This window comes from Salmo salar, chromosome 26 (genome assembly GCF_965601325.2).
Source record: "Salmo salar chromosome 26, fSalSal1, whole genome shotgun sequence".
In the NCBI taxonomy this organism is placed as follows: Eukaryota; Metazoa; Chordata; class Actinopteri; order Salmoniformes; family Salmonidae; genus Salmo; species Salmo salar.
This window is the reverse complement of record NC_138316.1, coordinates 17,787,709-17,815,267: the sequence shown is the minus strand read 5'-3', so window position 1 is coordinate 17,815,267 and position 27,559 is coordinate 17,787,709. Positions and strand designations below refer to the sequence as shown.

The window sequence follows — 27,559 nt, the reverse complement described above, 5'->3', positions numbered from 1 at the left end:
TTATTAAAATTGTGCAAAATCTTTATTCATTCCTTTCATCATATCTTTCCATCGTCGTCACCATCATGAACACACCACTGACAGAGAGGGACAAGAACAGATAGGGATCTGAATACAGTCACTCTTTATGGGGGGAACAATACATATCAGCTGTCAACGGGCCCGACATCCTGCAGCCAGAAGGAGCACTGGATACTGAAGGCTTTGTAAAGTGTTTCCCCCAGTCTTTCCATTTCTACAAACAATAATTGACATGTGCAGATAGAGCCATTTCTCTCCCAACAGTACATTTCTCCTTCTCTGGTCCATATTCACACTTACAATACACTCTTGTTGTTGTTGTTCAACACCAACGCCGCTATGTATGTATGTCCTAGTGAAGACATTTTACCATAAGGGACATTTTGTTATTTTGTTTACTTTTACTCCAAATATAAGTATTTCGGTGGTTCCCTATCTTTCTACACACTAGACAGGTAGACCTTGAGACAGTCTGAGAGAGAGAGAGAGAGAGAGAGAGAGAGAGAGAGAGAGAGAGAGAGAGAGAGAGAGAGAGAGAGAGAGAGAGAGAGAGAGAGAGAGAGAGAGAGAGCGAGAGAGAGAAAGAGACAGAGAGCCAGAAAGAGAGAGAACATACATTTTATCTGGGCTAAGCAAATGTTGAATAAGTGCAATGTCCAGTATAATGTACTATAGTACAGAAAATACGAATAACCCACACATACATACAACTAATTGATAAACAGAGTAAATTATACACAGGGTTACCGTTCCCCAAGGTAAACCATAAATATGTAAGTAAAGCACTTGAACAACATCCAGTGTCCTGTGGGTAGGGCCATAGCCATATAATATCTTCATGTATTATATCTCTCAGAGTAGGGAGGGATAGTGGGCTGTAGGGCATGGATTCACCTGGGGGGTCACTGCCCTAGTCGCTCAGAGTGGGATGGACTGTACTTTATGGAGCAAGTCACAAAGATAAGTCTATGGCCATGGCAGAACAGCTCCTCTTGTCAGTGTGATTTCTCTAAGAAGAGTGTTGCTATGGGTTTGGCATCATGCTCTCTCAGATTCAGCAGTCTAGAGGGCACCAGTATTCTCTGTGTCATCATTTTGACTCTCCGGTCTAATTTCCCTAAATGAAACGTCAGTAGAAGACAAGAAAAGCCTTTAGTCTACAGAGGGAGCAGACTTTGTCTGTGTCTGTCTGTGACTAGTCTCTCCTGACAGACTGGTAACAATATTAGCTAGTGATGGATTCTCCCGTGTAACATACGATCATTTTACTCAACCAGAGGGCTTCAGGTCCCTCTGTCTGTGCTATCTGAAGACAAACTGACCCACTACATGACGAGGCATGGTAGAACAGTGCTTTGACCCGGGAGATAATTGCATCTTGGCCCGTTAATTTATGGCATTAGTCAAAAAATAGGAAATAAACGGATCACTGAGATAATGCCTACAACAAACACAATAAAATAACAAACTTCTATATGCATGTAGATCCATCATTCAACACCCACAGGGGGACGTAATAAACAATACATGATTCTTTGTTCTTCTTCTAGATATTCACAATGACAACTGATGAATATAGATACATAGTCCAAAGGATTCTCAAATTTGCTGCTGATAAAAGAGAGTGGATGAGACTTGACAGTGGCTCAGGAGGAAATGAGAGACCAGGGGCTGAAAGGGAAGTGTGTGTGTGTGTGTGTGTGTGTGTGTGTGTGTGTGTGTGTGTGTGTGTGTGTGTGTGTGTGTGTGTGTGTGTGTGTGTGTGTGTGTGTGTGTGTGTGTGTGTGTGTGTGTGTGTGTGCGCTCTTGCGCTTCAGGTCAGAGTGTGTGTGTGTGGCAAACCAGTCCTGTGTTTTCCAGCTCTATCTAGCCCACGGGTGTGGCTCACTAGAGCACAGAGTAGCAACTGTTACACATGCTAGCCAGACACAGGGAGAACGGAAAGCAGAGGAATAAAAAGTCAGGGGAAAAAAGGGAAAAGGACTGTAGATATGAGGCGTAAAGATCATCAACCTCCCTCATCTGGTCTGAGTTTGTGTTTCCCAAATGTCTGTCTGTATTTATGTCTATAGTTCTGTCTGTCGGTCTATCTGCAGTACAGACCTGTTCCTCAAGGGCCACCGGGGAGCCTCCATTAGCTGGAGTAGATCTGGGTGCCAATCACACGCATTATCTCCTTCTGCACCTTGGGCTCCTGGGTGTTGATGTTGGCATCTCCCACCTGGCCGTCCTCGTACCTGCAACACAGAGGTGACAGTTCACATTCGATGAAACGATGTGACTGTTAATTCGCTGTCTTGCTGTGCGTTACGTTTTTATCGTTCATCATTTTGTTACATGGTTGTGGAATGTCTTACGGAAACACAATAACAACTTTACAGACAACAGACGGAACCAACGTGTCACACTGATTTCTCGGGGAACGATAAGAGTCAGGACGAGGTTACTCACACGAAGAAGAAGCGCGTGCAGACGTGGTCGGACACAGGACACACCCAGATGTTGCCGTGCTTCTGCAGGTCCTTGGACGTGATCACTGAGACAGGCAGACAGCGAGACATGGAGGGGTCATCGTTAACAAAACACACCACCCCATGACCAAGAACAATGGCTCAAAATCGACCAAGCTAGTCTATACATTTCATGTGGTACAGTATTTACCTTCACAAAGGGCAATGCAGTTTAGATTCCGGCTCTGGAGAAACCTTGACTGGATAGGACGGCTCTGTGAAAGCAGTCAATACAGAACATGATGTAATACTCGGACACGTATCAACAGGGAAAATGGTTGTAAGTAAAACGTGTATGAGTCTCTCACCATCAGACACTGTACCTGTGGAATGGTATTCATACGGTTGTAACGCTGCACCAGCTCATCTTTGGTGGGCATGCGGTGCTGTCCTTTACCCATCCCTGAACACACACACGGATGTAAACAAACGCAAAGTTAGTCAGAGCTGTACCGGAGCTGAGATACTGCCATATTCTGAACAGGTCAACAGCTGAACATACGTTTGAGTTCTGTTGATGGAACAACACAGAGGAGGTGAGGATGGCATAGGGTCAGGGCTCAACCTTACTTAAAGATGGCTGCTTGCTTACCCAGTTAGACTTGGACGCACATGCACACAAAACTATATGACATCAGATGAGTGTGTGATATGCAATGCACAGAGCCAGACACATACAGACCAGACCGGCAGCCCCACAGTGGACACACAGGACATTGTAGTGCAGGGACAGCACAGGTAGGTGAACCCAACCCAAAGATGAAGATGGACTGTACCAGAGACAGAGACAAGTCAGCTGAACAAAGAGAGCAGACACAACCAACAGTCTGAAGGACGAGGGGTGAGAGAGAGAGAGGGGGAGAAAGAGAGAGAGAGAGTGAGAGATAGAGACAGAGAGAGAGAGACAGAGAGAGAGACAAAGATAGAGACAGACAGAAAAACAGAGCGAAACAGAGAGAGACAGAGAGAAAGACAGAGCGACAGAGAGAGAGACAGACAGAAAACAGAGCGAGACAGAGAGAGAGATAGAGAGAGAGAGAGCGAGAGATTGAGAGAGAGAGAGAGAGAGAGAGACAAAGACAGACAGAGAGACAAAGACAGAGAGAGACAGAGAGACAAAAACAGAGAGAAAGAGAGAGTGAGAGCAGGCAATAATTAGCCTGCAGGACAGACGGTCATTCCTACCTGAGTATCCAAAGGAAATGCTGGAGATGGGGCTGAGATAGATACCCTTTCCATAGGCTGCACCATGCAGCTTGTTGAAAGAGCAGGGGGAAGAATCACTGAGAGCCCACCAGCAGCGCACACACTCAAGAGACACACACACACACACACACACACACACACACACACACACACACACACACACACACACACACACACACACACACACACACACACACACACACACACACACACACACACACACACACACACACACACACACACACACACACTCATAGACACACTGCCAGTGGAACATACACTCAGAGACACACACTCTCATACACATACACATACACACACAAGAGACACACACACAAAGAGGTAGCAGTGCAGAGAGAAGGTAGAAGGTAGCCCACAGTGGGCTCTATGTTGAACCACGAGGTGAAGTGCAATAGAAAACAAACCTGCCTAAAGTACAATACATTGACTATTGTAGGACCACATAGTCTCCTGTTCCACTACCCACTAAGACCTCATAAGATGCTGAGGTGAGGTAACAAACGTCCATGTAGAAGTCTTGTGCTGAACATTCATGTAATTCATCCATAAGGACATGGAATTACATCAGAACGAACGGCGACAGAATAAGGGAAGGATGAGGATGAAGAGGATGAAGATGGATGATGAAGACGGGGAATGTTTGATGGACATCCATGGCAGAGCAGAGGGATTTTCAGCTCCAGTGGAGAGGTGACAGCCACGGAAATACTTTGTGAGAGTGGAGGAAGAAGAATCACTTCTGAGTTTAGGAGACAGAGATGACATGTATCTGAAGGACAGCGTGAGAGTGAGACAGAGACACAATGAGATTTGCTGTGCGAGCTGAAGGCGTGACAGAATGAACAAACACACGCTCAAGGTGAAGAGGAGGGAGAGAGCGAGGGACGCAGAACAAGGAGAAGAAAGACGAGTCTTCAAAGCTTTAACAACAAAGGTTCTAATACTGTAATATACTCATAATAAACTGCTCACTGACAACAAACACCCTGCTGACTTCTCCCATTCATACAGCATAATATAATAACAGGAAGGAGCGAGATGGCGTGTTTCAAAGGTGCATACAGCATGAACCTAAGAGTCTATAGACATAGATTGTCATGCATGTGGTTTAATGTCTTGTACGGTGTCTTCAACTACCAGGAGGTTCAGCCATATACATATTAAACATCATTAGGTTCAGCATAGAGGTAAATAAGAGAGACAGTATAGGCGATGACCGTTACTGACCTTCCTTGGATCCCTCACCCACTCACCCACTCTGTGGATCCTCATAGCGAAACAGACATGGGGCGGGGCAGCAGTCGTAACCTCTGACCTAGTCTACTCAGTGCTCTTAGTGGTCAACCCAGGCAGCCACGCCTTCAGCCAGGCCGACTGGTAACCCCCAGCCCCCCAGCAGACAACACAGCCCCTCCGCCTCTCTATCAGGACAGGAAGAGGCGTGGTGTCCACTGCTGTCAGAGCAGGAAACAGGAAGTGCTCGACATATGCCAGGGGAAAATTACTGGTGGGCCTGGCATTTTAAAGCGTCCAATACATTGAGAGAGAAACCTGGCATCCGTTACTGTCAAAATGGATCAGCTGGACAGCCAACCTGCACTGTGTGTGAGGAGGACAGACAGGCTCTGTCCAAGGGAGGACGCGTCTTACTTCAGCCAACTGCTGGATCTACATACCTGCAGTTTGGTATAAGAGGCATTGACTAGTCCATTTCTCAGAACGGAGTGCCAGTTCTCTATATGGGAACCACTAGAGCAGGTGCAGGGAGAGAGAGAGATAAGGAGAGCTGTGAATACTGAACACTTCTTCCTCAAACAGGGCCAGTGCTTTCTAAAGGCTCCAACAATGCTGTGCAGAGAGCGTTCAAAACATAATTATTTCCACTTTTGCATGCCCACCATTTATGGACATATTGTTATACTGTACCTCGAGTAAAGCATTCATGCCGTGAGATATCTACATCTTATCGGCAATGCATTAACTCTGTTCACACTGTGTTTTTGGCTGATTGTATGAGGAGATAGTCATTCTATTTTCTCACATTTTCTAAACTTGGCGTGTTTGTTTGCTAAAAACAGCAGAATGGTTGAGGACATACAGCACAAGAACAGCTCAGAAATCTCCTGATATTACACCACCCCTCCTTCTCTTTTCAACAGCAGGATGTTATGTGAGTAGAAGTCTCAGTGGGAATACATCAAACTATATCTTCTCTCATCTCTTATTGTCCTCAAATAAACCCCAGGGGTGAAACAGGGTAGCCATGCTGTTATTCTTAGCAGAGACAATGTTCAAGAGTGTCACGTCCTGACCAGTAAAAGAGGTTATTTGTTATTGTAGTTTGGTCAGGACGTGGCAGGGGTGTGTTTGTTTTCTGTTGTCAGGGTTTTTGGGTTGTGTTCTATGTTTTGTATTTCTATGTTCTATTTTCTAGTTTTTCTATTTCTATGTCTAGTTTATTGTTTTGACCATCAATTGGAGGCAGCTGTTCCTCGTTGCCTCTAATTGAAGGTCCTATTTAGTAGGGGTGTTTTTTTCTATGGGATTTGTGGGTAGTTGTTTCCTGTTTTGTGTTCGTGCACCTGACGGGACTGTTTAGTGTCGTTTTTTTTGTATACGTGTTTCTTTTGTTTTCCTTATTTAATTAAATAAGAAGATGAGTTTACACGTTCCCGCTGCATTTTGGTCCAATCCCTACGACACCCGTGACAAAGAGGAGTTGTAGAATTTAAATCAGCTAGCTGCCTGAGGGACTGAGACAGTTCTGATTGCTTTGATATAGTCCCATGCATGCTTCTGCTTTGTGCCTTTCGTACAGCAGGGGCATGGCTGTCTGTTGCTCACACTGATACTGCTACATCAGGGACTCAGTACTGGTTCACTGTGCTGTCAGCTGGTGGATGCTGTAACTACCAGATATGTGGGACTCTATTATGTGTTGTCTCTGTCTATAAGAATGGGCGGCAGGTAGCCTAGAAGTTTCAATCCCGGATCTGAAAATGGGTCTGGAAGTGAGCTGGCAACCGGAGGATGCTGGTGTCTAATCCCAATTGCCTTTGCCTGACATTGTGCCCCTGAGCAAGGCACTTAACCCCCCACAACAACTGCTCCACGGGCGCCCAGTGTGGCAGCCCCCTGCTCCAACTTGGATGTGTCTTTGGGAGGGGATGGGATTCATTTCGGTTGGACTTTGTGCACAATTGACTTAATAAACTTAATAAAACATAGTACCTATTCTGTATGTGGGAGTCTTTGGTTAAGGGGAGGTTGGTGCTGCAATATACTGTATATGGGACCACTACAGGGGAGTGGCACCCTTAGGGGAGAGATAGGGGACTCACTGGAAGGCAAAGGTGCTGCCGTAGAGCTTCTTGGCTGTGCGAAAGCGTGCCTCCTTGGCAGGCGGGCTGCTGAGCAACAAGAACTGGTGGGATGTGTGCATGAACTTCAGTTGCTATAGGAGTGAGAGAGAGAGACGGAGGGAAGGAGAGAGAGAATTGAGAATCATGTAGTGGAGAACACACGGCATCAGTTATGAGGAAGAGCAGACACCAGAGATCTGTGTTATTCATACCCTACTCAGAGGCAGCTTGACGATATGGGATCTGTTACTGGATATGATCCTAGAGAGGGAGAGGGAGAGAGAGAGAGGGAGGAGAGAGGACAGGATAGGATAGGATGGGGAGAAGAAAAACAGGTTAGTGAAAGAGGCAGAACAGGGTTGGAGGTTTAGATTGCAGGAGGTGTAAGCAGAGACCTTCTACCTACCACTGCAGTAGAGGGTGAGCCAAAGGGTCCAGTTTGTCCATCTGTTTCTTAATCTCCAGATATGAGCCCTGGAAAAGACAGCTTTCATTATTTCACACCCCACTATCCTTTCGTCACTAGACTACCAAATCTAAATATGACAAGGAGATGATTCAATGCAACAACACATATATAGTCTCTTTTCACAGCCCAAGTCCAGCACAGGACTGCCCTTCCTTCATCCCAGCCTCCCCCAGCCTCAGTACCTGGGTCATCTCGCGGATGGACATGACACTGTCCAGTGCTTTTTGCAATCTCTCATAGTTCTTCTTCTGTGACCAGGTAGCAAGATGGAGCCACGGAGACAGGCGTCAGAAGGACAGAGAGAGAGAAAAACATTGGATTAATATCTGCAACCCATTCAATGAGCCCAAAGTAATGTTTCAGAATGTTATCACATATTATGATAACCAGACATCCTGTAAAGTGGTGTGTAACCACAGCAACAGTAGTAACCTTTGGGTTGAAGGCCAGAGTCTTGGGGTCGTTGGGGTCGACCACAGACGGGTAGGGTTCAAAGATGATGCTTTTACGAGGAGACTCCAGAGCAGCCCGACACATAGCCACCAGCAGATCCACCACCTAGGGATCAACATGAAAGCCGATCAGTTATCACCACATAGACAGGGACAGACAGACAAGACGGGGATAGAGAAAGTGTGTGTGTTGTTAGTCAGGCAGTCACCTCTGCTCCAGTGGCCACTTCCTCTGCTGCTCCTGACATCACACCCAGAGTGTAGAAGGAGAACACACACAGCTCTCTAGTGCACACAGCCGGCTGCGCACACACACACACACACACACACACACACACACACACACACACACACACACACACACACACACACACACACACACACAGGGCAAGTGGCACGCACATGAACAAACATCAATCTGAGTGAAACAAAGAAACTTGCTCATAGCTGAATTGAAACATTTACATTTTGACGTTCACTTCATGCCGTATGTGTTTTATGCGGTCTACCTTCAACATGGATCCGTTCTGAAAGACGTGCTGCTCGTCACAGACCACACAGTACTCATTGAGAGTGGGGATCCTCTGCTCCGAGTATTTCATTATCTGTCAGGAGACAAAACATGGGATTCCTGCCGATCACTCCCTCCTCTCCTCCAGCCCCATATATCACTCTCCTATGATGACATCATCAGCTGACTGGGCCTCTTATCAACGTTTTAGTCTGTCACTTTACCCAGGATCGAAACAAACCCATTATACACACACACATGAATCGAAATCATTTGATAGACAAAACATTTCCTCATTTCAACGTTCATGAATCAATTAAACAGAGGTGGATACCTTCTTTAAGCACATACTATGTCCTCTACCTCTTGTAAGGGTAATTTGACCCTTGATAGTCCTATCAGTGTTTGTGCTTTGGAGTTGTTTTGGAAGGACGTTCAGAGTGAACTAAAAGCCTATTAGGGCCCTAGCTTTGCCCTTGAGGTCTTATCTACCTGTACTAAGAAGCCATATTCCAAGGTAGGGATGTTCTTGCAGTGGCCGCCCGCCTGGGATGAGAAAAACAATTCAATCAGCTGCCTCGTGGTAATCTGCGCTGGGGCCCTGGCCGCCGGGACAGCCACAGTCTGATGGGTACAGTGAAGACAAAGCATTATGGGACACGGCGCCAGCCATGTCAGGTATGGGTAGGGAGAGGCTCAGGAAGGAAGGTAGGTACAGTACTGTAGGTGTGTTGGTTGGGGGAGGGGAACAGTCAAAGTTCTCAGGTAGTTCAAAGCGAGAAAACAATTAGATAGTATGAATAATAGAATGGGGAAATAGTTGCTTGTTACAAGTATAGCTCTGAATTCATGCACTTTCTGATATGGATGATGTATTGTGTTTGACTGCTCTAGCTAGCTGTAAGGTCACAGTGATTCTTTTAATGCAATAGAATACACATCAAAACACACACACATGCAATTTCATTAGGTGCAATAACTGGGCTCTGAGCAATATTTAGACATGTGTTTATGTGTTTCACAACTCAAATATCATCAGGTCCAATATGTGGAATGACGTTTATGTGTATTGTCTTGACCTCTGTTTTGAAACATGTCTGCATGTCTTGACTGCTGTTCTGAACATGTCTGATGTATGTATGTTGACCTTTGTTTATATAATGTTTTCATGTTTATATGTTCACCTGCCAAGGGCCTGCAGATGTAAATTAGCTGTTAGCTAAATCTGGTGCAATGCATCACTTCTCACTTCTGAGATGTTTTTGTCGTCCAAATAAACGTAATAAATATTTTTTTTTTTTTAAATGGTGTTGTCTGTGCTGATGTGTATAGGGGTAACAGGGCCAGTCAGGAGAGGGGTGTGTGATGGTGGTGGTGAGGCGAGGTGGCCTCCGACCTGGCTGTTGGGGGGGTAGCTGAACAGCTCCCCCTTGGGGTTCTTCATGGTGCAGGAGATGGAGCGATTCATGAGCCGGGTCACCCTCAGCTCTGGAACACTCAGCTTCCCCTTCAGAACCGTGTCCTGTATCAGAGGGTAGCTGGGGGACCTGGGACACACACACACACACACACACACACACACACACACACACACACACACACACACACACACACACACACACACACACAAAACCCAGATACCATTCAAGGATAGACCTGGAAGTATACAGTACATACACATACAGACAGACATGCAGACACCTACGCAAGAAAATTATACAAACACAAAAGCTCAGAGCAACCAATTAGTGAGTATGTTTACATGCACACAAATAATTCGATATTAAACTGATTATGGCAACACTCCGACTTTGACACTAGTCATGTAAACGCCTTACTCTGATTATCTTAATCGGCATAAGATCAAGCAAAGTAAGCATAACCCGATTAAAACACCTCCGTTTTCTAGCAATCTAGGACATGTATACACCTTTATTGGAGTTCCTGTGTTGTATTTGATCTGCGCGTGTGCTATCACGATCAATCAGAGCCTCCCTCGAGTGAAGGGAGTTCGGGAAAATGTCTTCAAAATAGTTTACACATACAAATGTTATACGTCCAAACTCAAATAGGCTTCCCAAAAATAACATGGTCGCTGTGATAGAATGTTTATTTTGATTGGCAATTTTCAAAAATGTTCCATGTGTAGCGGATTGTAAGCGAAATCGTTCTTCTTGCAAACCAGGTAAATGTTTTAATCTAAATATTATATTAATCAAGAGTATTCACTATAATTGTATTATTGAATGGATGTAAAATGTACCCATTGACTACTGAGATGACAGTGATGATGAAATCTGACCAGGATAATGAATGTGAAGCTATAATAGTAGCCGGGATAGTACTAGAAGCTGTAATAGGAGCCATACTTAGGGATGGGAGAGAAGATGCTGAGTCCTGCGCGGAACTTCTTGATGGTTCCCCCGGCCTTGAACCAGCTGTGTCTCTTCTCCTGCTGGGCCTTCAGGAACTCATTACTGAGATGCTTCCACTGCTGGGACGTGAATGTACTCAGGATCCTATAGGGCAGACAGCACAACCAGTCACAATCACTGAATTTGGCCGCAATTAGCAGATGTCATTGACTCTACTGTACATTTATGTCCATAATATACATTAAATGACCAAAAGTAGGTGGACACCTACTCGTCGAACATCTCATTCCAAAATCATGTGCATTAATGTGGAGTTGGTGTGCAGGCCAGTCAAGTTCTTCCACACAGATCTAGACAAACCATTTCTGTATTGACCTCGCTTTGTGCACAGGGGCATTACCATGCTGAAACAGGAAAGGGCCTTCCCCAAACTGTTGCCACAAAGTTGGAAGCACAGAATCGTCTAGAATGTCATTGGATGTTAAGATTTCCCTGCACTGGAACTAAGGGGCCTAGCCCGAACCATGAAAAACAGCCCCAGACCATTATTCCTCCTCCACCAAACTTTACAGTTGGCACTGTGCATTCGGGCAGGTAGCGTTCTCCTGGCCTCCGCCAAACACAGATTCGTCCGTCGGACTGCCAGATGGTGAAGCGTGATTCATTACTCCTGAGAAGGCGTTTCCACTGCTCCAGAGTCCAATGGCGGCGAGCTTTACACCACTCCAGCCAACGCTTGGCATTGGGCATGGTGATCTTAGGCTTGTGCAGTCAGCGTTCGGCTGTCCTGTTCTGTGAGCTTGTGTGGCCGATGTTGCTCCTAGACGTTTCTACTGCACAATAACAGCACTTACAGTTGACCGGGGCAGCTCAAGCAAGGCAAAAACTTGACGAACTGACTTGTTGGAAAGGTGGCATCCTATGACAGCGCCACATTGAATGTCACTGAGCACTTCAGTAAGGCCATTCTACTGCCAATATTTGTCTATGGAGATTGCATGGCTGTGTGCTTGATTTTATACACCTGTCAGCAATGGGTGTGGCTGAAGGGGTGTCCACATACTTTTGCATATTAAGTGTAATTTGTATAGGTGTCATTGAAAATGGCGGAAATCTGGTGAAATTAGCGTAGGACCCATGGATAGCCTCTCTGAACCAGAATGTGAGGAATCGTGCTGAGTGGCATATGACTTGGGTAGGACTCACTTCTTGAGCTGCAGGCCCAGGCTGAAGCCCTCTTTATTGGAGGGCTGGAACACCTCCACTGACGGTTCTGAGAATAGATTACTCATTATTTCGCAACCCATAGGAGTGAAGAGCGCAGCTCTGATTAAAAACACAAAGGCACACATACAGTTGAAGTCGGAAGTTTACATACACCTTAGCCAAATACATTAAACTCAGTTTTTCACAATTCCTGACATTTAATCCTAGTAAAAATTCCCTGTCTTAGGTCAGTTAGGATCACCACTTTATTTTAAGAATGTGTAATATCAGAATAATAGTAGAGAGAATTATTTATTTCAGCTTTCATTTCTTTCATCACATTCCCAGTGGGTCAGAAGTTTACATACACTCAATTAGTATTTGGTAGCATTGCCTTTAAATTGTTTAACTTGGGTCAAACACATCAGGTAGCCTTCCACAAGCTTCCCACAATAAGTTGGGTGAATTTTGGCCCATTCCTCCTGACAGAGCTGGCGTAACTGAGTCAGGTTTGTAGGCCTCCTTGCTCGCACACACCTTTTCAGTTCTGCCCACAAATGTTCTATTGGATTGAGGTCAGGGCTTTGTGATGGCCACTCCAATACCTTGACTTTGTTGTCCTTTGCCACAACTTTGGAAGTATGCTTGGGGTCATTGTCCATTTGGAAGACCCATTTGCGACCAAGCTTTAACTTCCTGACTGATGTTTGGAGATGTTGCTTCAATATATCCACATAATTTTCCTAGCTCATGATGCCATCTATTTTGTGAAGTGCACCAGTCCCTCCTACAGCAAAGCACCCCAACAACAGGATGCTGCCACCCCCGTGCTTCACAGTTGGGATGGTGTTCTTCGGCTTGCAAGCCTCCCCCTTTTTCCTCCAAACATAACAATGATCATTATGGCCAAACAGTTCCATTTTTGTTTCATCAGACCAGAGGACATTTCTCCAAAAAGTATGATCTTTGTCCCCACGTGCAGTTGCAAACTGTAATCTGGCTTTTTTATGGCGGTTTTGGAGCAGTGGCTTTCTCCTTGCTGTGCGGCCTTTCAGGTTATGTTGATCTAGGACTTGTTTTACTGTGGAAATAGATACTTTTGTACCTGTTTCCTCCAGCATCTTCACAAGGTCCTTTGCTGTTGTTCTGGGATTGATTTGCACTTTTCGCACCAAAGTACGTTCATCCCTAGGAGACAGAACGCGTCTCCTTCCTGAACGGTATGACGGCTGCGTGGTCCCATGGTGTTTATACTTGCGTACTATTGTTTGTACAGATGAACGTGGTACCTTCAGTCATTTGGAAATTGCTCCCAAGGATGAACCAGACTTGTGGAGGTCTACAAGATTTTTTCTGAGGTCTTGGCTGATTTCTTTCGATTTTCCCATGATGTCAAGCAAAGAGGCAGTGAGTTTGAAGGTAGCCCTTGAAATACATCCACAGGTACACCTCCAATTGACTCAAATGATGTCAATTAGCCTATCAGAAGCTTCTAAAGCCATGACATAATTTTCTGGAATTTTCCAAGCTGTTTAAAGGCACAGTCAACTTAGTGTATGTAAACTTCTGACCCACTGGAATTGTGATACAGTGAATTATAAGTAAAATAATCTGTCTGTAAACAATTGTTCGAAAAATTACTTGTGTCATGCACAAAGTAGATGTTCTAACCGACTTGCCAAAACTATAGTTTGTTAACAAGAAATTTGTGGTGGTTGAAAAACGAGTTTTAATGACTCCAACCTAAGTGTATGTAAACTTCCGACTTCAACTGTACACAGGCAGGCGAACGCATGCACACACAGCCACTGGGGCTCTGCTCACCCGGTCCATCTAGGTACTGGGAGAGAGAGAAGCGTAGTCTCAGAATGATGGGCTCTGTTCGGATGACCTTCCAGGCTGTTGCCACCTCCTCCTGGAACAAACACACACACACACACACACACACACACACACACACACACACACACACACACACACACACACACACACACACACACACACACACACACACACACACACACACACACACACACACACACACACTATGATATACACATACACTTTCTACTATGCTGAATTGTAATACTGGAATGCCCAAAGATAATAGAAATGAAAACTCACATCCAAGAAACTGATATTAATCTGAAGGTCAATGTCCACATCATCAATGGTTCCATACTCTCTGAAAGAGGAAGAATAGCAAACATTCAGATGTAATAATCATTTAAACTGAATAGCTTTTCCGCACCAAGAAACTTGACATCTCAGTGGGTCTGATGTTCTCTGTAGCAAAGTATTTACTGATAATGACAATAACAGTTAGTGGTCTTGGTTTACAGACATGGCTGTGGAGACTGTGTGTGTACTGTAGTACCTGACAGAGACAGCACTGTCGGTATAGATGTCCTTCACTGCCTCGATGTCTGCATCCAGTTGTGGGTGGCGGTACAGGTCAGCAGCACAGCTCCCCTACAGGCCGGGAGGGGCACAGGTCAGACCACTGAATTATCCATGGAGATGCTGCTGTAGCATCCATGTACAGTAATATGAGCTAGCACTGATACTCATGTATACAATGACTGAAGTATTAGACAAGGTACAGGGTCTCCTGTTCTGCTATCTCACAGGACTGTATCGGCATGTCTCTCTCTATCTCTAGTTCCGTCTTCTATCTGTCTCGTTCTCACACACATATATTAGTGCCTACAAACAGGCTCTCATCTCTCAGTAGATGGTCTGTATCCACTGGAGAATAGGCTTTTAAAACCAGACTGAATTTACAGTACTTTCAACTCAATCCTTTAGAGATAACTTTTTGTAAAAAGCTGATTGAAAGATTAAGACATTGTGTATGTCACATAGGACTTGATGTAATAAGATTGTTCTGTAGACCCCATGTGTTGGTTCTGTTTGTATTGGACCAAAGAGCCTAGCGGGCAAAACTGGTTGAAATTATGTCATTAAGAGATCATTTCAACCAGTTTATTCCGGTTTGCCCTCTGGGAGGGATAGGAGGCCTGGGAGGAGGTCATGACGGCCTGGGTACCTGGATCCCATAGAGGAACTGCTCCGACTCATTCTCCCCATCTGATTCCTCATCAGTCCAGGACTGGCCTTTGATGTCCTGCAGGCATTCAGACAGATGTGAAACGCCATTATAGTTATTATCGCTCCATCTCCCATCCTTTCTCTCTCTCTGTCCATTTAGCTGCCAGTTCTTCAAACACGTCAAAATAAAGCTTTTTATATCACGTCAAAGGGATGGACGGAGATCCATTTGGATAAACAAAGTACAACTAGACATGAAATAAGCTAAAGATATTCAATACATTATTTGTAAAACATGTATGACGATTCACTATTATGTTTTTGTTTGGCTTAGTAGTTATCGACAGCAAGGCATCACGCCTTATATATCTATTAAATATCTACACACATCAGCCATTCTGACTGTATCTATTATGATAACTGCAGTCTGATGATAAACAGAGACTACAGTATTACGACTATGATACTACCATTGGATATGGTGTTATAAGAGTTGTCTCACCATCGGGTCTGTTGTTCATAGGGGTTTCTCAGACAGGGTTAGGCTTCTCCCATCCATAACAGCTGAGCTCCATGTAGGTGGAGGGACTGAGGTTGAAGTCTGGCCTGGTCAGTTGGGCTTCCTCTCAAACTGTGGTACCTGATCATATGGCATGAAAGACGGGAGGAACAAGAACCATAAGCTTACAGTATGTCTCTTATTTCAGCATTTTCACAAAGCATCTACCTTTAAAAAACACAGCTTACTAAACAATGATGCAATGACGTTTTCCGCATTGCCACTTCCTAATGGTGGCCTCCTTTTCCCTTTTTCTTTCAATCATCTGCACTCCACCTTGCCATGTATCCTAGCAACAGCCACTTCTGCCATCTGTCACCGTCCCATTAATCCCAGTGAAGACAGAGAGTGTGTGGGAGAGAGGCTTTATGTGTTGTGCTTTGTGCACAATTTTATGTTTAGGTAATCTGAATATTCAACAGAATCTTCATCTAACCTTTTCAATCTGTGTACAAAAGGTAAGGAAAGGGTAGTCCATTTGATAAAAATAACTTTATTGTATTACCTGCACTGTCAAGTTTAGGAATAGTCTTTGTTAGGAATAATCATTGAAATTGTGCAAAATATTTATTTGGCTGAATTAGGAGTTAAAGCCAGGGATGGATATGTTTCTCTCAGGGCATTTTTTACATTTTCTCAACATCCTAAAATTGTGATATTTCAATAGAGGTATCATCCTCGGCCATTAAGCTCTCAGACCTCACAATGACCTCAGAGGATGAGATCACTGTGCTAGATGGCACCAGGTGTGTACTTTTATAAACTGAATCTATGATATATCCCTATCAGCTCCTAACAAAAGCATAATAGCGTTCCAGATTAGACCGTACTTCCCTCCACATATTTCAGCTGCCATATCTTTACATTCAGATGTAAACACATCAGACATTGTGTCCCCTAAGCTAAACACAACATGCACTGAAGGCAATACCTTTTCAACATTGGACAAAATCACAACATAGATGACAAAAGATCTAGAGTGACACATCCAACACAAAACTAAGATTATATCAGTTAAACGGCATAATGGTAATAGACTCCAGTCAGCTGTATGATGCTCATAGTTGAATACAGGTTGTTATCACAGAACCCGCTAATAAACACACACTCACAACACATACTTTATTTTATTTTATTTATTTAACCTTTATTTAACCAGGTAGGCTAGTTGAGAACAAGTTCTCATTTGCAACTGCGACCTGGCCAAGATAAAGCATAGCAATTCGACACATACAACCAATACAGAGTTACACATGGAATAAACAAAACATACAGTCAATAATACAGTAGAACAAAAGAAAACATAAAGTCTATATACAGTGAGTGCAAATGAGGTAAGTTAAGGCAATAAATAGGCCATGGCGGCGAAGTAATTACAATATTGTCACGACACCGACGGATGGTGGCGCCCCTCCTCGACCGGGCGGCGCTCGGCGGTCGTCGGCCTACTAGCTGCCATCGATCCTTTTTTGTTTCACTTTCTGTTGGTTAGGTCTAGGTAGGCACGCACCCACTGATGGAGTCAGCAGGAGCTTCAGTGCCAACCCCGTCCATGGAGGAAAGAGTTGCCCAACACTCCACCCTGCTCCACCGTCTGGGTACCGCCATGGATCAGGTGTTGGCGCGCATGGAGAGCTGGGACCGAAGCGCTCTCGGCCCCACGAACGCGGCAGGTCAACAGCCTGCGCCCCAACTAGCACCCACAGCACCCAGTACCAGTGGGGTGAAACTCGCTCCCCCCAGGGAGTACGATCGGACGGCCGCTGGGTGTAAGGGCTTCTTACTCCAGTTGGAGTTATACCTGGCGACCGTTCGTCCCTCTCCCTCGTGGGGGGAGAGCGTCAGCGTCCTCGTCTCCTGTCTCACGGGTAGGGCCCTGGAATGGGCAAACGCCGTGTGGGACAGTCCGGACTCAACCAGGGACAACTACCCAGAGTTCACCCACCGTTTTCGGGCAGTGTTTCATCATCCCCCGGAGGGGAGAGCGGCGGGTGAGCGGCTATTTCACCTGAGACAGGAGACGAGGAGCGCACAGGACTTTGCTCTCGAGTTCCGGACACTGGCCGCGGGAGCAGGGTGGAATGAGAGGGCCCTTATAGATCACTACCGATGTAGTTTGAGGGAGGACGTCCGCTGGGAATTAGCCTGTGGGGTCACGACCATCACCCTGGACCAACTGGTTGACCTGTCCATCCGACTGGACAATCTGCTGGCCGCCCGCGGACGTCCGACCCGGGCCCTGCTCATTCCACCTTCCAGCCCTCCTGCTCCCACGCCTATGGAGATAGGGGGGGCAGCAGCCAGGAAGACTGGAGGGGGAGTTCGCTCCTGCACCTCATGTGGTCGCAGAGGGCACACTGTGGACCGGTGCTGGAGAGACTCACCCGGGAGTCCAGAAGGCAGGCAGAGCGCTCCTTTGACACCTCAGGTGAGTCAGCACCAGCCTCACCCAGAGCCCCCTGTCCGTCACATGTATGTGTCAGTGTCTTTTCCTTGTTTCTCCCCTCACTCCCGGCTTAAGGCGCTAGTCGATTCAGGCGCGGCGGGGAGTTTTGTGGACCGTGGGGTCGCGGCTAAGTTAGGGATTCCCCTGGTCCAGTTGGACCAACCCTTCCCCCTGCACGCCCTAGACAGTCGACCACTAGGGTCAGGGCTGGTCAGGGAGGTCACTGTGCCACTGGTCATGGTAATGCGGGGGGGTCATGAGGAGCGGATTAGTCTTTTCCTCATTGATTCTCCAGCGTTTCCAGTGGTTCTAGGGATTCCCTGGCTAGCCACTCACAACCCTAAGATTTCGTGGGGACAGAGGGCTCTTAAGGGGTGGTCAAATGAGTGCTCGGGCAGGTGCATAGGAGTTTCCATCGGTGCGACTATGGTGGAGAGTCCAGACCAAGTCTCCACCGTGCACATTCCCTCAGAGTATGCCGATTTGGCTATCGCCTTCAGTAAAACGTAGTCACGTTTATCCTCTGTCTCAGGAAGAAACAGCGGCTATGGAAACATACGTCACTGAGTCTCTGAGGCAGGGATACATTCGGCCATCGAACTCACCCGTCTCCTCAAGCTTCTTTTTTTGTGAAGAAGAAGGAGGGAGGTCTGCGCCCGTGCATTGACTATAGAGGTCTAAATGCCATCACAGTGGGTTTCAGTTACCCACTACCTCTCATCGCATCAGCGATAGAGTAATTTCACGGGGCGCGCTTCTTCACGAAATTGGATCTCAGGAGTGCATATAATTTGGTGCCTATCCGAGGAGGGGACGAGTGGAAAACTGCATTTAGTACCACATCTGGCCATTATGAATACCTCGTCATGCCGTATGGGTTAAAGAATGCTCCCGCAGTCTTCCAATCCTTTGTGGACGAGATTCTCCGGGACCTGCTCGGTCAGGGTGTAGTGGTGTACATCGATGACATTCTGGTCTACTCCGCTACATGCGCCGAGCATGTGTCTCTGGTGCGTAAAGTGCTTGGGCGACTGGTGGCGCATGACCTATACGTCAAGGCTGAGAAATGTGAGTTTTCCAAACCAGCCGTCTCTTTCTTGGGGTATCGCATTTCCACATCAGGGGTAGTGATGGAATGTGACCGCATATCAGCCGTGCGTAATTGGCCGACTCCCACCACGGTGAAGGAGGTGCAGCGGTTTTTGGGATTTGACAATTACTACCGGAGGTTTATCCGGGGCTTTGGGCAGGTGGCGGCTCCCATTACCTCACTGATGAAGGGGGGCCCGGTGCGGTTGCGGTGGTCAGTGGAGGCGGACAGGGCCTTTAGTCGTCTGAAGGTTTTGTTCACCGACGCTCCAGTGCTGGCGCATCCGGATCCCTCTTTGTCCTTCATAGTGGAGGTGGACGCGTCCGAGGCTGGGGTAGGAGCCGTGCTATCCCAGCGCTCGGGCACCCCCCCAAGCTCCGCCCCTGCGCCTTCTTCTCTAGGAAGTTGAGTCCGGCGGAGCGTAACTATGATGTGGGGGACAGGGAGTTGTTGGCTGTGGTCAGAGCCCTGAAGGTGTGGAGACATTGGCTTGAGGGGGCGCATCACCCTTTTCTCATCTGGACTGACCACCGCAATCTGGAGTACATCCGGGCGGCGAGGAGACTGAACCCGCGTCAAGCCAGGTGGGCGATGTTCTTTACTCGATTTCAGTTTAACATCTCGTATATCCCAGGTTCCCGGAACACTAAGGCCGACGCACTGTCTCGTCTCCATGACGCCGAGGAACGGTCCACCGATCCTACTCCCATACTTCCAGCCTCCTGCCTGGTGGCACCGGTGGTCTGGGAGGTGGACGCGGACATCGAGCGGGCGTTACGGACGGAGCCTACTCCTCCTCAGTGTCCAGTGGGTCGTAAGTACGTTCTGCTCGGTGTTCGCGATCGTCTGATTCGGTGGGCGCACACGCTTCCCTCCTCGGGTCACCCAGGGGTTGAGCGGACAGTGTGTGATCTTAGTGGTAGATACTGGTGGCCCACGTTGGTGAAGGAAGTGAGGCACTATGTCTCCTCCTGTTCGGTGTGCGCCCAGAGTAAGGCTCCTAGGCACCTGCCTAGAGGGAAACTACAGCCCCTCCCGGTTCCACAGCGACCATGGTCCCACCTGGCGGTGGATTTCCTGACCGATCTCCCGCCGTCTCAGGGCAACACCACAATCCTGGTCGTTGTGGACCGGTTCTCTAAGTCCTGCCGTCTGCTTCCTTTACCCGGTCTTCCTACGGCCCTGCAGACCGCGGAAGCCTTATTCATCCACGTCTTCCGGCACTACGGGGTGCCCGAGGATATCATCTCAGATCGAGGCCCCCAGTTCACGTCCCGAGTGTGGCGGGCATTTATGGAGCGACTGGGGGTTTCGGTCAGTTTGACCTTGGGGTTTCACCCCGAAAGTAATGGGCAGGTAGAAAGGGTAAATCAGGAAGTGGGCAGGTTCCTGCGGTCCTACTGCCAGGACCGGCCAGGGGAGTGGGCAAGGTTCGTGCCAATCGGCCGAAATGGCTCAGAACTCTATGCGCCACACCTCTACCAACATGTCGCCATTCCAATGTGTGTTGGGTTATCAGCCGGTCCTGGGGCCATGGCATCAGAGCCAGACGGAAGCCCCTGTGGTAGAGGAATGGGTTCAGCGCTCTAGGGAGACCTGGGACGCTGTTCAGGAATCCCTGGAACGAGCCAGGGTTACGACAAAAGGCGAGCGCTGACCGGCGCCGCAGTGAGGCCCCCGTGTTTACCCCAGGGGAGAGAGTCTGGCTCTCGACCCGGAACCTGCCCCTCCGCCTGCCCTGCCGGAAGCTGGGTCCGCGGTTTGTGGGGCCATTTAAAGTCCTGAGGAGAATAAACGAGGTGTGTTAAAGATTACAACTTCCTTCTTATTATCGCATTAACCCCTCGTTTCATGTGTCTCTCCTCAGGCCGGTGGTAGCTGGTCCGCTGCAGGAAAATGAGGTGCGGGAGGTCCCTCCACCCCCCCTGGACATCAGGGGGCCCCCGGCGTACACAGTCCGGTCCATCTTGGACTCCAGACGCCGGGCGAGGGGCCTGCAGTACCTCGTGGACTGGGAGGGGTACGGCCCGGAGGAGAGGTGCTGGGTACCGGTGGAGGACATATTGGACCCAGCGCTCATCCGGGAGTTCCACAGCCTCCATCCGGATCGCCCTGCGCCTCGCCCTCCGGGGCATCCTCGAGGCCGGCGTCGGCGCGCTGCGGGAGCCGCGCGTCAGGGGGAGAGTACTGTCATGACACCGACGGATGGTGGCACCCCTCCTCGACCGGGCGGCGCTCGGCGGTCATCGTCGCCGGCCTACTAGCTGCCATCGATCCTTTTTTGTTTCACTTTATGTTGGTTAGGTCTAGGTAGGCACGCACCTGTTTTGGTTTAGTTATTAGTAGGGGGGGTTATTTAGTCTAGCAAGGTAGATCTGTGTTTGTGCGTGATTATTTTCGTCAGGTTGTACGTCTGGGGAACAGGTGTTTTTCCCTTCTGCCTGTAGGTTTTATACCAGTGTGTTTTGGGCTGCGTCCCTACGCTGTGTTCGGGCTGTTTATGGGTATTTGTTTTATCTTGCCCTGCCCTACCTGTTTTTGGCAAGCGTGGATTATTTATTAAAAAGAAACGAGTGTTCACGGACTTGTGTCTCCTGCGCCTGACTTCAACCCTCCTGCTTCCTTGAGCATTCTGACAAATATAGCAATTAAACACTGGAATGGTAGATGTGCAGAAGATGAATGTGCAAGTAGAGATACTCGGGTGCAAAGGAGCAAGATAAATAAATAAATACAGTATGGGGATGAGGTAGGTAGATAGATGGGCTGTTTACAGATGGGCTATGTACAGGTGCAGTGATCTGTGAGCTGCTCTGACAGCTAGTGCTTAAAGCTAGTGAGGGAGATATGAGTCTCCAGCTTCAGAGATTTTTGCAGTTCGTTCCAGTCATTGGCAGCAGAGAACTGGAAGGAAAGACGACCAAAGGAGGAATTGGCTTTGGGGGTGACCAGTGAGATATACCTGCTGGAGCGTGTGCTATGAGTGGGTGCTGCTATGGTGACCAGTGAGCTGAGATAAGGCGGGGCTTTATCTAGCAGAGACTTGTAAATAACCTGTAGTCAGTGGGTGCGGCGACGAGTATGAAGCGAGGGCCAACCAACGAGAGCGTACAGGTCGCAATGGTGGGTAGTGTATGGGGCTTTGGTGACAAAACGGATGGCACTGTGATAGACTGCATCCAGTTTGTTGAGCAGAGTCTTGGAGGCTATTTTATAGATGACATCACCAAAGTCGAGGATTGGTAGGATGGTCAGTTTTACGAGGGTATGTTTGGCAGCATGAGTGAAGGATGCTTTGTTGCGATATAGTAAGCCGATTCTAGATTTAATTTTGGATTGGAGATGCTTAATGTGAGTCTGGAAGGAGAGTTTACAGTCTAACCAGACACCCAGGTATTTGTAGTTGTCCACATATTCTAAGTCAGAGCCGTCCAGAGTAGTGATGCTGGACGGGCGAGCAGGTGCGGGCAGTGATCGATTGAATAGCATGCATTTAGTTTTACTTGCGTTTAAGAGCAGTTGGAGGCCACGGAAGGAGAGTTGTATGGCATTGAAGCTCGTCTGGAGGTTAGTTAACACAGTGTCCAAAGAGGGGCCAGAAGTATACAGAATGGTGTCGTCTGCGTAGAGGTGGATCAGAGAATCACCAGCAACAAGAGCAACATCATTGATGTATACAGAGAAGAGAGTCGGCCCGAGAATTGAACCCTGTGGAACACCCATAGAGACTGCCAGAGGTCCGGAGAACAGGCCCTCCGATTTGATACACTGAACTCTATCAGAGAAGTAGTTGGTAAACCAGGCGAGGCAATCATTTGAGAAACCAAAGCTGTCGAGTCTGCCAATAAGAATGTGGTGATTGACAGAGTCGAAAGCTTTGGCCAGGTCGATGAATACGGCTGCACAGTAATGTCTCTTATCGATGGCAGTTATGATGTTGTTTAGGACCTTGAGCGTGTCTGAGGTGCACCCATGACCAGCTCTGAAACCAGATTGCATAGCGAAGAAGGTACTGTGGGATTCGAAATGGTCAATAATCTGTTGGTTAACTTGGCTTTCGAAGACCTTAGACAGACAGGGTAGGATAGATATAGGTCTGTAGCAGTTTGGGTCTAGAGTGTCACCCCCTTTGAAGAGGGGGATGAGCGCGGCAGCTTTCCAATCTTTGGGAATCTCAGACGATACGAAAGAGAGATTGAACAGGCTAGTAATAGGGGTTGCAACAATTTCGGCAGATCATTTTAGAAAGAGAGGGTCCAGATTGTCTAGCCCGGCTGATTTGTATGGGTCAAGATTTACACAGACTGTGGCTGTTAGAGTCAACAACAAATCCAACGATGCCTCCTCTACCAGATACGTATGAGTCCATAAAAATGAAGAAACACTATGTCTCTCTCTGTCTCTCTCCTTTCTTCTTCTGTGCTTACTCAGTTCAACGACCTCAACTCTCCCCAAAACTGAGCCATTTTGTTTCACCAGAAGCTGCCAGTAGCGAGACCACATTCCATTTCAACTATAGTGTATTTATCATGCGTTCTTTTGCTATTAATGGTTTTCCACATTTCCTGGATGTTCAGCAATCCTCTTTTGGAAAGCCCCCCACAAACCCACTCACCATTACCCCCCCCCCCTTTCTTCCTCCCGTATTCCCCCGCCTGCATTGCCATGTCCTCGACAACCCCTCTGCCCTCTTCGCCTCTCTCTGTCGTCTCACATACCGATAGAGATGCAAACTGACCCCCTCCCCTCATCGAGAATTAAACACACGCAGAGGCATGCAGCTTTACCCATCCCCCACTTCTCCTCCATCCGACACGCTTACCTATACAGGAGCTGGAGATGGAGGATGGAGATGGAGGATGCTGTCCTTGGTCCTGATCCTTTCCCTCTTAAAGGGAACACCTGCTTTTATATCCCTGCTATGTCCCCCCTGAATGAAACATTTAAATAAAATGACTTAAAAACAGCAGTGAGAATTGTAAATGCCAAAATGGCTGCCTCCCTCTCTCTCCCTGTCGGTATCAGCCTCTATGCTTCCCGGTGGCTGCTCTATGTCTGTGTTTATCTATTGCAGATCTCTGCTCGTACTGCCGTCTTAGTTTTTGCCTGACAACACTGAGGGGTCTGAGCATGCTCAGTTGGAGCTAGCAGCTGGTCATGTGACTTGCAGCTGACTGTGTTTCTGCTAAGGGGAGAAGGGGGAGAGAAAAATGGAGGAAAATGGCAGTCCTGTTAGTGCTGTGATGACTGTGTGTGTGTGTGTGTGTGTGTGTGTGTGTGTGTGTGTGTGTGTGTGTGTGTGTGTGTGTGTGTGTGTGTGTGTGTGTGTGTGTGTGTGTGTGTGTGTGTGTGTGTGTGTGTGTGTGTGTGTGTGTGCGTTTCTGAGTCTGTTTCTAAATCTGTGTCTCTGCCAGAGCAATCACTTTTTGAGAAAGAAGTGCATGTCTGTTGTCTAATACTATTTTAGGACCATTCTGTCTGTTAAGCTCACGAATCGCCTTTTCTAAAAGATGAAATTAAAACAATATATACAGTGAAACCTCAGGAACGAAACCACAAAACGTTAAACATATTACATTCTAATTAACTCATGAAATGTAGAAGCATTGGTACAGTATTTAATGTATTGCAGTGTGAATAGCAATCATATAGCAGCATATTGTTTAGGATATTGTACAGTGGCCGAGTCAGCGTCTGAGCAAATGGCAATTAGCCTCTTTAGCAGTGTTTACCCTGGTTATCTCCCTGCATCGTGGTAAGTACTGACCAATATAATGGACAGATTAGGCTCTGGATGAACTGTCCGTTTGGCTCTGCTGTGTGTCCACTCGTAGTAAGGAGCTTTGTCTCACTCTTTGCTGATGTGTTATGGCAGGAATTCCAAAGCGCAGTGACCCTTGTAAAGATTTTCAGCCTGAAGACAAAGATAGGACATACAGTGCATTCGGATAAGTATTCAGACCATTTGACTTTTTCCACATTTTGTTACGTTACAGCCTTGTTCTAAAATTCCTTTTTTTTTATCTCACCAATTTACACACAATACCCCATAATGACAACGCAAAAACAGGTTTTTAGACATTTCTGCAAATTTAAGTATTCAACATGTACTACTGTTCAAAAGTTTTAGAACACCTGCTCCTTCAAGGGTTTTTCTTTCTTTTTACTATTTTCTACATTGCAGAATAATAGTGAAGATATCAAAACTATGAAATAACACATATGGAGTAACAAAAAAGTGTTAAACAAATCAAAAAATATTTTACATTTTAGATTCTTCAAATAGCCACCCTTTGCCTTGATGACAGCTTTGCACAATCTTGGCATTCTCTCAACCAGCTTCATGAGGTAGTCACCTGGAATGCATTTCAATTAACAGGTGTGCCTTCTTAAAAGTTCATTTGTGGAATTTCTTTCCGTCTTAATGCGTTTGAGCCAATCAGTTGTGTTGTGACAAGGTAGGGGGGTACACAGAAGATAGCCCTATTTGGTAAAAGACTGAGTCCATATTATGGCAAGAACAGCTCAAATAAGCAAAGAAAAACGACAATCCAATGTGGAAAATTTGAAGAACTTTGAAAGTTTCTTCAAGTACAGTCGCAAAAACCTTCAAGCGCTATGATGAAACTGGCTCTCATGAGGACCGCCACAGGGATGGAAGACCCAGAGTTACCTCTGCTACAGAGGATAAGTTCATTAGAGTTACCAGCTTCAGAAATTGCAGCCCAAATAAATGCTTCACAGAGTTCAAGTAACAGACATATCTCAGCATCAACTGTTCAGAGGAGACTGTTTGAATCAGGCCTTCATGGTTGAATTGCTGCAAAGAAACCACGACTAAAGGACATCAATAATAAGAAGATACTTGCTTGTGCCAAGAAACATGAGCAATGGACATTAGACTGGTGGAAATTTCTCCTTTGGTCTGGAGTCCAAATTGGAGATTTTTGGTTCCAACCGCCGTGTCTTTGTGAGACGCAGTGTGGGTGAATGGATGATCTCCACATGTGTATTTCCCACCTTAAAGCATGGAGGAGAAGGTGTTATGGTGTGGGGGTGCTTTGCTGGTGACACTGTTTGTGATTTATTTACAATTTTAGGCACACTTAACCAGAATGCCTACCACAGCATTCTGCAGCGATACGCCATCCCATCTGGTTTGGGCTTAGTGGGACTATCATTTCTTTTTCAACAGGACAATGACCCAACACACCTCCAGGCTGTGTAAGGGCTATTTTACCAAGAAGGAGAGTGATGGAGTGCTGCATCAGATGACCTGGCCTCCACAATCCTCCAACCTCAACCAAATTGAGATGGCTTGGGATGAATCAGACCGCAGAGTGAAGGAAAAGCAGCCAGCAAGTGCTCAGCATATGTGGGAACTCCTTCATGACTGTTGGAAAAGCATTCCAGGTGAAGCTGGTTGAGAGAATGCCAAGAGTGTGCAAAGCTGTCATCAAGGCAAAGGGTGGATATTTGAAGAATCTCAAATGTAAAATACATTTTGATTTGTTTAACACATTTTTGGTTCCTACATGATTCCATGTGTGTTATTTCATAGTTTTAATGTCTTCACTATTATTCTACAATGTAGAAAATAATAAAAAACACTTGAATGAGTAGGTGTTCTAAAACTTTTGACCGGTAGTGTAAGTATTCAGACCCTTTCATTTTTATTGATTTCTTTTTATTGAACCTTTATTTAACTAGGCAAGTCACTCAGTTACTCAGTACTTTGTTGAAGCACCTTTGGCAGCGATTACAGAATCGAGTCTTCTTGGGTATGACGCTATAAGCTTGGCACACCTGTATTTGGGGAGTTTCTCCCATTCTTCTCTGCAGATCCTCTCAAGCTCTGTCAGGTTGGATGGGGAGCATCGCTGCACAGCTATTTTCAGGTCTCTCCAGAGATGTTCAATCGGGTTCAAGTCCGGACTCTGGCTGGGCCACTAAAGGACATTCAGAGACTTGTTCCGAAGCCACTCATCTGTTGTCTTGGCGGTGTGCTTAGTGTCGTTGTCCTGTTGGAAGGTGAACCTTCACCCCAATCTGAGGTCCTGAGCAGGTTTTCATCAAGGATCTCTCTGTACGTTCCTCTGTTCATCTTTCCCTCGATCCTGACTAGTCTCCCAGTCCCTGCTGCTGAAAAACATCCCCACAGCATGATGTTGCCACCACCATGCTTCACCATAGGGATGGTGTCTGGTTTCCGCCAGACATGACGCTTGGCATTCAGGCCAAAGAGTTCAATCTTGGTTTCATCAGACCAGAGAATCTTGT

The 27,559-nt window shown here is 46.8% G+C and overlaps 1 protein-coding gene across 5 annotated transcripts; it reads right to left on the bottom strand.

Annotated features, from left to right (window-relative positions):
* On the bottom strand, positions 1-24,389 carry LOC106587213 (protein mono-ADP-ribosyltransferase PARP6). Of its 5 annotated transcripts, XM_014175381.3 has the most exons (24): positions 24,102-24,389; positions 15,687-15,824; positions 15,183-15,260; positions 14,511-14,605; positions 14,258-14,318; positions 13,958-14,048; positions 12,134-12,200; positions 10,922-11,071; positions 9,949-10,099; positions 9,045-9,176; positions 8,551-8,646; positions 8,251-8,343; positions 8,022-8,147; positions 7,772-7,837; positions 7,527-7,594; positions 7,333-7,381; positions 7,100-7,212; positions 5,435-5,507; positions 3,717-3,786; positions 2,840-2,934; positions 2,683-2,746; positions 2,473-2,557; positions 2,125-2,258; positions 1-1,138 (listed from the first exon to the last, which is right to left on the bottom strand). In XM_014175381.3, the coding sequence occupies exons 2-23, from the start codon at positions 15,687-15,689 to the stop codon at positions 2,156-2,158; spliced, it is 1,929 nt and encodes a 642-aa protein (XP_014030856.1). In that variant the 5' UTR covers positions 15,690-15,824; positions 24,102-24,389; the 3' UTR covers positions 1-1,138; positions 2,125-2,155. The 5 variants fall into 5 exon arrangements, with proteins under 5 accessions (XP_014030856.1, XP_045564375.1, XP_014030859.1 ...); XM_045708419.2 differs by having other exon boundaries at positions 1-2,258; XM_014175384.3 differs by having other exon boundaries at positions 1-2,258; positions 2,855-2,934.
* Positions 24,390-27,559: the final 3,170 nt, after the last annotated feature.